The 14,540-nt window shown below is 44.0% G+C and overlaps 5 protein-coding genes across 5 annotated transcripts; 4 read left to right on the top strand and 1 right to left on the bottom strand.

The window, feature by feature from the left end:
- Window positions 1-167: 167 nt before the first annotated feature.
- On the top strand, window positions 168-2,528 carry MELLADRAFT_60536 (uncharacterized protein; the record flags this gene model as incomplete). Its single annotated transcript, XM_007406588.1, has 7 exons — window positions 168-202; window positions 238-461; window positions 525-1,192; window positions 1,252-1,305; window positions 1,367-1,597; window positions 1,685-2,018; window positions 2,089-2,528. 7 exons carry the CDS (start codon window positions 168-170, stop codon window positions 2,526-2,528), a joined length of 1,986 nt encoding a protein of 661 aa, XP_007406650.1.
- Window positions 2,529-5,051: 2,523 nt separating this feature from the next.
- On the top strand, window positions 5,052-8,174 carry MELLADRAFT_60535 (uncharacterized protein; the record flags this gene model as incomplete). The annotated part of the gene is made up of 8 exons (XM_007406589.1): window positions 5,052-5,303; window positions 5,432-5,482; window positions 5,559-5,802; window positions 5,862-6,731; window positions 6,830-7,702; window positions 7,805-7,838; window positions 7,864-7,955; window positions 8,044-8,174. 8 exons carry the CDS (start codon window positions 5,052-5,054, stop codon window positions 8,172-8,174), a joined length of 2,547 nt encoding a protein of 848 aa, XP_007406651.1.
- An 862-nt stretch (window positions 8,175-9,036) lies between these two features.
- Window positions 9,037-9,836, top strand: MELLADRAFT_60534 (uncharacterized protein; the record flags this gene model as incomplete). Its single annotated transcript, XM_007406590.1, has 3 exons — window positions 9,037-9,151; window positions 9,183-9,547; window positions 9,630-9,836. 3 exons carry the CDS (start codon window positions 9,037-9,039, stop codon window positions 9,834-9,836), a joined length of 687 nt encoding a protein of 228 aa, XP_007406652.1.
- Window positions 9,837-10,252: 416 nt separating this feature from the next.
- On the top strand, window positions 10,253-10,828 carry MELLADRAFT_103464 (uncharacterized protein; the record flags this gene model as incomplete). The annotated part of the gene is made up of 2 exons (XM_007406591.1): window positions 10,253-10,431; window positions 10,531-10,828. 2 exons carry the CDS (start codon window positions 10,253-10,255, stop codon window positions 10,826-10,828), a joined length of 477 nt encoding a protein of 158 aa, XP_007406653.1.
- Window positions 10,829-11,635: 807 nt separating this feature from the next.
- On the bottom strand, window positions 11,636-12,763 carry MELLADRAFT_60532 (uncharacterized protein; the record flags this gene model as incomplete). Its single annotated transcript, XM_007406332.1, has 3 exons — window positions 11,636-11,842; window positions 12,070-12,154; window positions 12,276-12,763. The coding sequence occupies 3 exons, from the start codon at window positions 12,761-12,763 to the stop codon at window positions 11,636-11,638; spliced, it is 780 nt and encodes a 259-aa protein (XP_007406394.1).
- Window positions 12,764-14,540: the final 1,777 nt, after the last annotated feature.

Here is a 14,540-nt window from a genome sequence, read left to right as displayed (position 1 = left end):
CAAGTTGCGTGTATGACTGAACGGATCTGGTTGGCCTTTTTATGGATTGTTGAAATGCAGCTGACCCCAGTAATCCGCACCGTCTTCATGACAAGTTGCATGTTTGACCACACAGATCTGGTTGGCCTGTCTCAAAATGTGATTGGGCAGATTGCTGACCAGCTTCAATGCCCATTGAATTACAGAGATCTCAACAACTTCAGTGCGCTCAGAATCTCATCAACTCCCTCATGATAGTCACGACCTTGACCGCCGCATCACGACGCTGCCTATCTCGTCACCATTGACTGACCTCTCAGAAAATGATCAGCCCTCATCATCACCATTGACTGAACTATCAGAAACTTCACCGTTTATAGGATCAGCCGCTCTGCCTCACCGCAGCGAAGGAACCTCGCAGGCTAACCTGGATAACTCATCTCCCTTGAAGAGACGCTCAAGTATCATTCCCTTTTACCAGCGTGAGCCATAGCATTGACCCTTTATCATGAATGCCGATCCTGAGTCACTTGGATAATCAACAGCGAAGCGCAAGCAGCAACGACATATCGCTTTCGTTCCTGCCACGCTTCTTCCGCCAACTCCAGCTCAGGATTTCACCCCGGCTCAATTGCTTATCCAGCAGAAGATGGCCTTTGAGTATGTTCGCAAGAGTTTCAGGGACAGTCTTGTTGTTACTGTGGATTACGACCTCGCAGTAGCGCGGTTCTTGCAGGAGACTTCTCATCTCCCCCTCGGAGATATCCCACAGTCAGTCGAATTTGTGCTCACACAATCCAGAAACGAAGGACAGTCGACATCACTTCAACATGATGTTTATGTATGTGCAAGGTACATCATGAAAGACCTACTGGCTTACAATTCCAACCCAGGTCGGGAGAAACCTTTTGCGCTACGTTATCCAAATCTGCGCGCCTTGAAAGCTCTCGCCATGAAAAACTCCGCTTCACCTCGGGAGCTGCCTTCGGATGTCCCTATCATATTATTGGACATCGCTGGGCGAGTGCTTGCAGTTGGACTGCCTCCTAAACGAACCAAGTCGCCAGAAACCGAGGATGCCGACGTATGTCCAATTTCGCAATTTCTTACCAAACCGCGCGACACTTACCTGATATTCGCACCAAAGCAAGTCGATTCAACAAAGGTCAAGCTTGCTGAGCACAAGCCCGTTGAAAAAATCAACAATGGATCTGTCAGTGTCTCTTCACAATCTTTTGCGGCCGATCATTCATTTATATGTATACACAGCAGGGGGATCCCAAAAACGCGAACACCGGTACGAACAAACCTGCCATGGATCGCGCCGTAAGTTCTTTCACAAACTTTCTACACAATAACCCCCAGTAACTGATCTACAGGTAATCAGGACCGGGCGCTCCTTGCTTGCCTTGGCTCGGCAAGAATACATAACCTACCGGTTGTGGATCAAGATCTTATCGACAGGACACCCACAAACAATTCACATCTTCTCACACCTTTCCCACTCACCCTGAAAAGCGGGTCACAGCTTTCGCAATCTGCCAGCCAGCCTTCGGTACACTTTGGGGCAATTTATGGAACAGTCCAATATCAGTCTCTTGGGTATGGATTAGGTGATGTAAGTCGGGCCCCACTCCATCTACTTCATCTGTATCTGCCTCAATTCAAGCCTAATAGCTGATTCAAGGTTTTTGGTCATTTTCAGACCCATTCGGCGGACATAGCAGACAGGAAGCTGGCCTTTGGCCCCGACCGTCAAGGATCTTTGATGGCGGACGCCGCATGGCGGAATCGCGTCGTAGGGAAAGAAAACTTACCTCAGGCGATTCAGATGAATGATGGCCCCCTCTACAAGAGACGTGAGAATGCGCGAGTCACCATGGAGCTGGGTTGGCAGTACGATGTCTCGCTCGCAGTGATTCTGGCTGTCCAGCCCGAGGCGTACAAAATAGCACATCAAAATATTGATTTACTCTCTGAGGATGGTGATGTACTTGTGAAACAGCGGATTCACCACATGCGCCATCGAATTTTGTGTGGTGAGTACCCCACTTGACAGCGCTTGAGTGTTTGAGAACCCTCACCATAATTTCTGACTTCGTTACTCAGGTCGCCAAATATCGTACAATATGCAGTGTGACTATCACCAAGACGGAAAAAACTCAAACCTTCTCGACTCTGTCTTTTTCCTTGGTAGTGGATACACCGGAGCGAGGTTTGCACTACCCGATTTAGGAGTCACATTGTGCGGAGACCATGGATACTCTGTGCATGGCTTATTCAAAGTCTTGTTGCATTCCGTGACCCACATACTCCGCCAACCAGGCCATGCTCAACCCCCACAACGGATATCACTAGCCATATATAACCACGCGGACCTTTTTGCTGGTGTCGCCCGGTACTCCGCAGCCAAAGACTATAGTGGTCTGTTCAGTAATCCCTTGCTGTGGTTACCCCTTTCGCCTTGTAATTTTTCTGTGTCTGAAAGTGTCAAAACCCTACGAGACGCAGGAAAACAGATATGGAAGGATTACAAACATATGCAATAAAACTCCATCTTTGTATTTATCGCGATCTCTACAAAATATGTCTTCAAACCCATTGCAAGCGATCATTCTTTGCAGGTTGTGATTTACTTCTGATCATGATCATGACACTTTAATTTCTTATATGTCCTTTCGGAATGAGCCACACATCTCAGCAGCCTCACCCAATAAGAACTGTATCCCACACCATTGGGATCACGGTCTGCTCAATAACTGTAATCTTAGTAGCCTCATACTGATGTGCTCGTATTATGCGCATGTGTTTTACCTTTGTTGTACCTTCCGACTCGTTTTATTGAGCGACATGAATTTTACAGAACATCATTTACAGACATTAATGTAATTGAGTAGAGGTACAAAAAAATAAAAAGCGCATATCAGGTAGGTAGGTAGTTTCCAAATATAAGTACATGTTGCCGTTGCTGGATCGGCGCCAATAATCATAACCCGGTGCATCAGGGGGATTGGAGCATGGGTGTGTGTGGCCAAACTCGGTACAATTGGGGCACTGGTCCATGCCGGCATGGATGGACGGGTGAGATCTATGGTCGATAGCCCATGGAAAGATCTCAGATTGAGCGCGTGGATGGAGGTCGGGGAACCAAGTCTCCCACCACACGGGAATAAAGTACTAGCGCGGTTCTTGCAGGAGACTTCTCATCTCCCCCTCGGAGATATCCCACAGTCAGTCGAATTTGTGCTCACACAATCCAGAAACGAAGGACAGTCGACATCACTTCAACATGATGTTTATGTATGTGCAAGGTACATCATGAAAGACCTACTGGCTTACAATTCCAAGAACTTTGCAGGCATTATTTTCTCACGAGGATTAATCTTCGCAAACTATACAAAACAAAGATCGTAAAATTCAATATTTCATGCCCTGAAGAGAATTTTGCACCAAATCTTTACATCTCTTTTCATTTCCGAACACTCGAAACTTTGGAATGTCCGTACAATTCTAGTTCCTCCGGAGAAATCTTGAATCTTACGGATTCCAGACAATGATGTCTGGAAATCGTAGTTCGTAAAATTCTCGGGCCCCCGTTTTATTTCTGTTTCAGGTAACTCAATGCTTCAAAGTCACGACAAAGAATGAATTGGAGCTAGAATGGGGATAATTCCTAGTCCTCCATCAATTGCCCCGTGGACCAATTGCACCTTGTTTTGAGTCTTGGACAGCCTGCGTAAATTTCTGTATGATATGACGCATGGTATACACCTCATCTTCGACAGACAGCTGATGATCAGCAATGTGTGATCCAACTAGTGATGCCTAGGTAAGGGACAACCATAGTCAGCTCGGAACCAGATCGATTCAGAGAAAGGGTAGACGTACTTTGAAGAACGTGACATTGTTACGGTACGCAACCAGCAGGCTCCGTAAATTCTCAAGCTGTCTCCATGTCTGCATCAATTGTTGAATACTCTCGGACGTGAGAGCAATGTCCTTCTTGAGCTGATTATTACTCCAACCGTGACTCTTCAACAACTTCCGCCAAAAGGGGGTAGTTTCCTGCTTCTCAAGAAGCTTTTGATGATGTTGAAGAAGCTCTGCTGATACAGAAGTAGCTTGATCCCCTGCACGCGCTATAATCGGGAGTGTGTGCTCGACTTGGAGAAGAAGTCGGGAGAGGTCCAGTGAGAGGTGATCATAAAGCAGGTCTAGATTGTGCGAGATGGTATGCGCTGAGTATTTTGGTTTTCCTGTATGAACAATCTCAACAAGGTCTTGGATTCTTGAGAACTTGTGCGTAAAAGGGTTGCACAGGTCAGCAAAAGAAGCTGATGAGGGCAGTCAAGAGTAACCTACCTCGTGAGCAATGAAGGAAAATGTATTGATCCCTTGACTGTTGAGCCCTATCAGCCGATCTTTTACATCCTTCGTCTGCTCGCTGAGGTCCCACAGCTGGATTGCAAGTAACTCCCTACCTTCGAAAGCAGCTGAATATTGAATCGCTAGGCTCAACTCGAGTATCTCTGGTTGGTGGAGCGCAAGGTTGAAAGGGTTCCCGATGCCGATGACAGAATCGAAAATGTCGGAAGATATTTTCGCCCCTGTCGCTACAGACCTCGTAATTTGTGATAGAGGGCGGGCTGTGCCCTCATCTTTAGCATCGTAGCAGAATGATGTACTTTGAAATACAGTGCAGTAAAGATAGGTGGTGGTGGCAAGCAGGCTGGCAGGAAGTGTAAGATATTTGCGAATGGTAATGGCAAAAGAGTTTATGAAATGATCAAACATGATAGGCGCCAACACTAAGATAAGCAAGACAAGGCCAAGGAAAGTAGCTGTAGAACGGAGCATGATATGAGATATTAACAAGCTATGAACTACAAAAATCTCTAAAGGGTGAGAGTATAAACTATAATTATATAATCTGTGAAGGTTGAGAGCATGTGGCTTTCTTAAGGGTAGGTCAGACCGGCCTTTTAATTATGAAGGAAAGTCATAAAGGGAGTAAACCCTCAGTCACCCCATTCCTCAGGTAACAAGACCACAAAAGCTCGCTGTCACCCATGATGAGTATTTTATTCAAAGAGTATTCCATTTCCTGCAAGTGTTCCTTAACAAGCTTTACTCACAATGACACTGTGCCATTTGTGACTTTGATGGAGTTGAGGGTTGACTTTTCCGCGATCGCTGAGGGAATGGACAAGTCTAATGAAGGTTTCCTGATAGATAAAAGAAAGCTCAGAGAAGTGGGTCACGTTGGTCGACAACCGCATCCTCATCCATCAGAGTGGTCAACTGATGAAAAAGAAGGTGCTCTGGTGTGTTGTGTGTCCGTCACTCCCAATGATCACTGAGGGAACCAACGAGTATAATGAAGATTTCCTGATGGACAAAAGAAAGCTCAGGGTGGGTCAGTGTGGTCGACAACTGCACCCACGATCCTCAGAGTGGTCAGCTGACAGGAAAGAATCCACCACACAAGCACGCTTGCAGTGTGGTGTGTGCCTTTGTCATACATCCCTGTTCAAGCTTCCCCTTTATCGGTATGGAACGGCGAAAAGTATTTTGTCTAGGTTGAAACCTTCCCTACACTCCTCAATCCTTCGCCCGGACATCCTATCCACACGATTATCTACGACATGGACTCGCTGATCTCATCTATCCAGCAGCCAGGGGAAACCAACCCTTCACGCTATCTGATGGACCTTGATCTAATCTCCAAAACCATCGAAGACTGGTTACAATCTATACCAATGACGGCTGGGCTAGCTAAATGTCTGGAAGCAGTTACAGAGATAGCTGAGAACGAGATGGAATGTATGTTGGTCATGTAGTGTTGCTTGTGTTCATCCAACTGATGCTTGTCCTATTCATAGCATTCAAAAAAATCGCATCACATCTGAAGCGCTTCCATATAGAATCTCGAGGGGACGAGTTGAGAATTGACTCGGCCAGGCAGACTAAAATCATACCCCAAATGCCATCCATGACGCCACTCAACAGCACTCCCCCGAAACTAGCCACTTCCTATAAGTTGAACAGTGTACCTAGTGTGCCTGAAACACTACGGCAGCAATTTAAGACTCAACCCGATCTTTCTTCCCCGACACCCAATATGCCTGGGTTTGGACACTCCACAACGGTACTGTATAGGTCTACATTCATCGATAACTCATCCAGTTCATTGCTTGAGGGAGGCGAAAGGGAACTAGCCAGAAAAGGAGGTCGAAAACCAGACGAGAACGAGAGCACTGATCGATCGCGCCGCCATTCGGCACGTCTAGCTTGCTCAAGAAAGAAGCTTCCAAGTCCAGAGATGGATTCTTCCACATCGTCTGGGCCTTCAAAACCGCGACGTTTCAGAATTCAAGATATTGAAACTGCGGCCAATGACGAGAGTCAGCCTCCTGCATTCCGCGTAGACACACCTTCACCAGGTCCAGGAGAGAGGACCAATCTATCAGCACAAACCGCCTCGATCAACGAGAATGGGCTTAACAACCCTTCATCTGTAGCATCTCCTTTGGTTGCTGACGAGCCCAAGTCATTTTGGATTCAAAAGATCGACCTTTACCGAAGCGAATCGGTTCAAAGGCAGGCTGTGCTTAGTTCTGAAATAGCCGCGATCCATGAGGCATCACTTGTGTTGTTAAATGCTCTCACACTAGGTTCTTGCACTCAGTTCGATCCAGATGAGTTGCTTTCCCATCCCGTGACCTTCAGCACTTTGGGACAACCACGTATTCGTGAGTGGTGTCTAATGCCGGAAAGTCAGTCACCTTCATTTCAATTATGATCTTTTTTGCTGCTGATATTTCGGTGCAATCATTATTAATTTTTGTAGATCAACAATTATTCACTCCAAGCAAGGGAACCATCTGGTACCAGCCACAGATATTCAATTTTCGTACAATTTCAACTTCTTCTCCCTCGAAGGAAGTTCCGATTCATGAGCGTTACTTATGGGACACCATCAAAGTATTTCACAACCCCACCTATACTCTTCTCGAACGGGGCATGCATTACGTCCTGGCCGCTCTTGTTCTGATTGGAACTGATGCCGACAGAATCCGTCCATCTAAAAAAGTGTCACACAAAGCATCGATGTCTCGTGGGACCCGTAACGCTATCACATGTTGGCAGCACTTTAAGGAACTTTCATCACTTCGATTAGATAAACTTCAAGATACAGAATCAGCGTCCCGTGAGAGTTGTATTCAAGATCTAGATCGGTTCATTGTTTCCATCTACACGATGATAGAAACATTTGCAAGTATATGGGCTACAACAACCCTTGATGACGAAATTGCGACCTGCACCAATCACATAGCCAATAGTGCACAACCTGACTCCGCGGAGGCCTTTGCGGCTCGCAAAGAGGAACTCATCAAAACCCGCGCTCAAATCACCATCTCACATCAGAATCTGTCAGTTCTTGCTAGCTTCCTCTGTTCTGGAGTCAAGGGTTTGATGATCTACCCAAAAGACAAGCACACCTTATCCCCGCTCCGCGCAATCAACTTTTTACTTGTAACTCGACATCTCTCAAAGCCGGGCCAATCTGTAGAAGAACCAATCTGGAAAAGAACACAAGCGTACATAGTAAATTTTATGAAAGCTGTGATTCAATCGAAAGAGGAATGGGTACCATGTGAACTGAATCGCGATCATTTGGCCAAGGCACTGTTCCTTGATTTTTCCAATTATTTTCTGGCACGTAATATAACGACTATCTACATACCAACAACCAGATATTATAAAGTAACTGAAAAGGAATGTATCTGAATTTGAAGTGTTTGGTTCTTGTTTAAATCTGTAGACCTGACAGAAATCTCGTCAAGGAATGAATGTATGTATGTAGTCTTACCTTGTATATAGACGTATGACGTTGAGGATGTGGCGCGATTGTCTATGGTTGCAAATGATGTTGTACAGAGCGGGACTCAAGATCATGTGCTCATCTGATGAACGTGTGTGTTGAGCAAGGCTGAGCGCCCTACTTTCCTTCTCCATGGTTTTCAAGGACGACGGAGATGCAATGACATGACGAAAGTCTAGAAACAAAGTTTGCCTCGTACTCAAAATCTTCCTCAACCTACTTTTGGGAGGTCCCGGTTGTCGACAGCCGTGGGCACTACGACACGACTTGGGAATGTGCATGGCCTATGGGTTGTAAGGTTCACTCTTAATCTTGAAACAAGGCAGGTGGACTGCGAGTTTAATTTTGTTTGTTTGGGATTTTCGAGTTGATGATCATACATGGCTTTCCGGTGATTCAGTGGAAAATATCATAAATCTCGGTTCTAAAATCCAATCTTTTTGAAATTTACTACAAAATCATTGTCAACCGTTATGAAATTGAAACATGAGTAGGCAGATTTTGGATTTTTGATTTATATGTCACTAAATCCAGGGTCCCTAAATCTTTCAAATGATTGAGCTCGAGTGGTCGAGGTAAAACTGAAGAACAATATAAAACATTGATGAGTTGATCAAAATGAGGCTGTTCAGTGAAAGCTTCTGCAGTCTTAACTCTTAAGCGTGGGTTCTTGATGGGGTGAGTGCTGTACTGAGCTATTCCCTTGCTTTACCCAGTCTCACTCACACCTCACTGAACGCTGATTTATCAATACTGAGATTAGTCTCAGCAAATTTACTGTACCTGGAAGGACGAGATAAGCAACCACAGCCTACCTCACTTGAGAAAACACTCATCCAGTTGTGATCAACAGAATTGGAACTAAGCTACATATAAGCAACTCAGTTCAGCACCTTTGTTGTGCAAATTTCTCAAGACCTATGGCTACATAAAACCTTTGATTAATTTGGAATCTGATGTTGCTCCACATCACCCCATTCCCACAAAACTTGAACATTAAAATAATCTCATTACTTTCAGAAATTGTTGAAGAGTTGGTTCTAGTCTCCTCAATCACTATATCAACGCAACCAACACCATTCAAATTACCAGTAATACACCTTGAATTGATTGTAATTGTTTCACATCCAATCCCACCGAAACCGACAACTACACCTGGTTCTTGGGGTTCAATGTCACTTTTTGCTTCGGATATGCCACAGTTCCAGATGAAGAAAAGAAAATTGATGGATCTTGAAGCCCAAGCGATGCAAGAAGCCAAAACCAACATCAAGAATTACAAATCACGTATGTAGTCTACACTCTGCCGGTCATGAAGCCTATATTGACCCTGAAGTCATCTTTCCAACCGCAGCTCAAACACACTCAAAAATGAAATTAACTCCCAAAATAATCTCAGCTGGGGAGCTTCGCCTGATGTCAAATAATTTACAAAAATTTCAAAGAGACCTTGAGCCCCTGACTCATCTGAGTGAAAGACTTTTACTTTCAGGTATTCTTCAACCCGGGGACATCCATTCAATAATTTCGAGATTCAGTGGGGTCCAATCCAAGCCAGGTCAAAGTAACTCAAGGTCAAAAATGAAATCCAACTTACCATTGAAGAGCAAAACAGAATTGAACTCCGGCTCTATAGCAAAGCAACTTGATCTGTATTTCAAGCAATCAAAGCTTGATAAAAAGGTAATAAATTTCCAAATCTCTCATCTCACACAAACATAAACTTCAACTTAATCGATCTGACATATCTTGTCTGTACTTAAAGGTGGAGGACCGAGAGGAATTCATCAAAATATTGACAGTGTTCATGGAACATTATGTAGCCTTCAAGGGCTGCATTGAGATTCTACTGAGGTCTGCAGAAAACAGGACTACCGACGAAGCCCAAGATCACAAAGGGTGGTCTAGTGACACATCAGAAAGTGATTCCTCTGAGCAGATTTACAAGATGCTTGTCCCCAATCTTAAATAAAACCCTTAACTCATGCCTCAGGCTTCCCACGACTTCTTCATACCTACGGACTGATAGTTATTTGTTGTTTAGAGTGAAGGTCAAAAGGATCATTATGGAATCTCAGTGGAATCCGCAATTTGTTCTTCATTTCTGCATGGCTAGACAAAACACTGTAACAGTCAAAGATCTTGTCACCATATATATCTATAATCCAACACCTGAACGGTCAAGAATCAACTAACATTTTGTGGTCCAAAAACAAAAAAGACCTTTGAAAAAAGTACAAATGGAAATATTTCAACCGTTCCTCTCTCTTCAGCAGCGGCGAGATCGGTTTTAGAACTCATCATGTCTACTCGCGGCAGCGCTGAACGAGAACCCGTCTCGATCCCGTTAACGGCCCACCCGAGTGTCAAGCAAGGCAAGATCAGTGCATGAACTGTGGCGTCTTTGGTCACCGTACATGGCAATGCGGTCAAGTCGGACGGACAGCCGAACCGATCCCAGACTGGCGCCGTACCACTAACGGTAAAATATATAGTGTAAAGGCTTTACTTGGGATGCATCCTTACCAAGAGTGGACTATGGAAACCGTTTTAGAAGATCAATCGACGTAAGCCTCTTTGCAAACTTTCGTACATCTCAATCGCCAGAGTTTTCATTTTCATTTAAAGGATTTATAAATTTTCATTTATACATATATGATTTGTAGTCAAAACATTCACGATAATACCCCATCTGCCACGCCCACCCCTATGAGTGTCCCATCCGACCCTTCAAATGGCCATCCAACTGCATTGAATATTCGTTCAATGTTTTTTGAAATGGGTCGTTCGGTCACTGCCGACATGATTGGTCTCAGTTCTCCAACCCCCACCCCTCCGGCTACCACGTCATCCGCGTTGTTGGAAACACTTCAATCACACTCAAGACAAACCAAGCACCAACCTTTCAACCCGGTGGCGCTCCCATGGACCGATTGGTCAAAAGTACACAGTTTGAGACCGTAAGTTTGATCTCTTTCGGATCAATCAAATCATAAGTTCACCGCTGTTCACCGTCTCACAAAAGCCTTTGCTCTTCATGTTTGTTTAGCACGGACTGCGACTGCTGCCATAAATAAAGGTGTCACAGGCAGGTATTACCGTCACGTCGGGCGGGCTCTTGTCCTATTGAGGAGTGAATGAATCGAGACTTCACATTCTCTGTTTCTCTTGATATCAAATTATCTAAGTGTTACATTACAGATAGTTTATTATGATACTTTCTTTCTTTACTTTACACCACGATAAAAGATGTGGGCAGATTCCTCTAAGTTGTTTTAGTTGATTGTAGTTTTTTTTCTATCTCTTTCATGCTTGCTTTACTCCACGATATAAGATGTGGCTGGATTCTTGTATATGTGTTGTACTACTAGATACGTGATTTGTGAGTGAATGTCCCGGTTTTTGCTTTTTGTCAATCGAGTTATGAGTTCTGGCATGGTGATACACGATACTACACACCATTGAAATCAGATAATTTGTGTGTAATGAGTGGTAAGGAGATTTTAATGACTTTCAGGATTGAAAGTCAAAAGATCTTATTGATGTTGATTTTCTAAGTGTGATTGTTGTTTCCCCTCCTTTAGAGAAGAAAAAATATCAATCATCTTATCTTTTTCAAAATCATCCATCTATATCTAGTTCTTCGAGACCGCCACAACAATGAACGTACTTACCGGATCCCGATGGTTTTTATTCATGCTGGACAAGACCGATGTACTCTACTTAATTTTTGGCTCTGTTTGTAAGACGGAAAATAGCTCCTGGGAACGTTTAAATCTTGCTTCGAATTTTGGGAAGACATGGTGTATTTGAGTCCATAGAATTTCCATCTTGTTTGTATCTGTTTTTTTCATTCAATGATAAGGAAGACAAAACCATTGAGGTCAAAGTAGCTTTCTTCACAAGAGCCTTGTGATATTCCGTGAGCAGAATACCAAAGAAGATAGTTTCAATCTTTTGAGCCGTCTCATCACCGAACTACATATATATTGTATCTAGCACGAATCACATAATCGAGCAAATTCTACATGACTAGCTTTCCTTATATTATATTCAGCAAAAGAGAAATGAGGCAGGAGGATAACCAAAACCGCTGCTTAAACTTCTTGCCACTCAAGATCCGGCAAAAATAGGAAGGGAAACTGTATGTAAGTCAGTCTCTCAAACATTCTGACATTTCAAATGTTATCAGGTCAGGTACTCACGTCTCCACTATCACTGTTCTGCCTGTCCAGCTGCATCAGGCTCGTTTTCGGCGGGTTCTGGCACGCGCCCAGCGGCAACCGCATCCTCGTAGTCACAAGTACGTTTACTGGGTTTGAATAGGCCAAGATAAGAAGTTATAATGTTTGTAAGTTAGCATATCTCATGAAATTTCACCCCTTTCGATGTTATCACGTCAGATACTCACGTCTCCTCTGATAATAGGGCCCAGAGGTTCGCGGCATCCTTGTAGTAACGTTTCTGTGTTTCCTTCATGATTTTGTGCTGTTCTTGTGACTCTTCGATTTGCCTCTTGTATAGATTACGGTGACGAATCACATCGGGGTCCGTCGAACGCAACAGCATCTTGCAGTACGACATCACCTTTTCAGTGTCGTGGACCTTGGCGACGATGTTGAGAAGGACATCTTCTACCATGTAAGCCGCGTGTTCTATCGCGCCAAGCTCCAAGGTGTTTAGAAATTTGTATTTTTCTATGTGGGTCGCAACGGCATCCTTGATGTGGAACATCTGGTAACGCTTGAGAGTACCTTGAACGAAAATTCTGAAATCGCTGGCACGGTCATCCGGATTACCCCTCGACAGTAATGACTCTGGCCTTCGATGGTGAACAGCTAATTCTCGCAACTCGGGCATGAGGCCGCTGACGTCATCAGGTAGAAAAGGTGGGAGCATTATCACTTCCTGATACCTCGACGATAAAATCAGCAATCAGCATATATAAGAATTGAGGTAGGAGAGCACCAGACGCACTTATGGATTGGAATCGGGCGCGAAATGGTCGAAATGATGGTTTTCCAAGTCAGGATAGTTTGGAAAGGACTCAACTTCTCCGATGAGGAAAACCACCGTCTGATGACTTGCAAGGGTGCAGAGTACACGTATGTAGGTTAGTCCTCGCCTGCACATACCACTTCAAGCCCCTTCAAAGAAGGATTATGTATCTTACTAAACATTATTTCACCTGTTTCCCCACGGACCCACATACATACACTCGTCCCACTGACCAACATACATACGGACCACGCTATCGCCGTTTTTGCTTTCACCGACCATCAACGGTTTTGCTATCAGCAAACAACGACCGCTGCAATTGATTCAACCCTTGCGTGTTTGAAGGTATGTGCGCAAATGATTTCGGCTACCCTTTTCAGAAGACTCATACTGATGAAGATGACGCAAAGTCGAGTTTTGTACGGTCAGTCATATGCTTCTTGGTATTTCGGACCTTTTTCATAATCGACTTTTTTCCGTAGCTCGTTGTCTTCACCCTTCAAAAACACTTTTAATCCTTAAATTCAGGTATTAATTCAGGTGTCTTATTCTCACTCTTACACAAAGTTTTGGAAGATGCAATGCATGAATTGTTTGCTTTCACTTCCGCTCCAAGTAATCTGCTGGTTATTCAATTTATTCATAGCGGGAGGCTGAGGTCTAGATTAGAGCCGCTAATGTGCGAACTTTTGGGAGGTCCCGGTTGTCGACAGCCGTGGGCACTACGACACGACTGGGGAATGTGTGAAAAGCAATTGTAATAAACCATAATGCTGTGCTTATGTGTTTGAGTGCGACTCAAGAATTGAAAATTTCAGACTTAGTGAATACATATTGCGGTTTGAAGGGGTTCAAAGGTGTGATGTCAGTGGGGGTTTTTGGAGGTGGAATATGGGTCTGCAAGTTTCGAGTTTTGTCCTATGATCAACCATCGATCAAAATTATTCTTATCACCTCGGTATATTCCAAAACACTTCAAAAATTTTTGACTACTCTCCGCTTTGAATAACATGTACCTATTACATGCATAGGTACTTGAGTATATTACGCGCAAAGAAATTCGATAAATTGTGAAGTGGTACGATCATAGTAAATTCAATATGATTCACCATCCAATCATGCCAAAAAAAGAAAGGACTTGACAGCACATCCAGCAAATAACTACGTAGTAGAAATGAAGGCCTTCCAAGTCGATGGAATAGGCTAGGAAGAGCAGATAAGTGGATCGAATTTTCAGCGCGCTGGGTAAATTTAACAAGGAAGAACTCCACATGACACATACCAAACTTGTACTCAAGCCTTGAGTACTGTACTTCAAGGTCTTGAAGAGTTTCGTGAAGAATAAGATACTTTTCTTGCATGAGACAAAGGTTTTCACGCCCTAGACGTTGGAAATATTGAAGATCTTCGAAAAGGTGTTCAACAGTAGTAACAGTGCGCGAATATCTTTTCTCCAAGATTTCTAACTGTTCTCTCGTTTGCTCGGCATCACGAACATTTTCATCGACTTTTTGAGAGACTGTTCTCCAATTCTCTAAGGGGTAAGCAAAGATCAGCCCTGAGTTCTGGAACTCGTCAGCAGGGAAGATGAGGCATTTAAAAGTGCATCTTACTGGTATTGTCACTAGTTTCTGTTTCAACTTGTGTGCGTAGATAGGATAGCTCCGCGCGTGAATGC

This window comes from Melampsora larici-populina (genome assembly GCF_000204055.1).
Source record: "Melampsora larici-populina 98AG31 unplaced genomic scaffold MELLAscaffold_6, whole genome shotgun sequence".
Taxonomy (NCBI): domain Eukaryota; kingdom Fungi; phylum Basidiomycota; class Pucciniomycetes; order Pucciniales; family Melampsoraceae; genus Melampsora; species Melampsora laricis-populina.
This window is presented reverse-complemented; position numbering and strand designations above follow the sequence as displayed.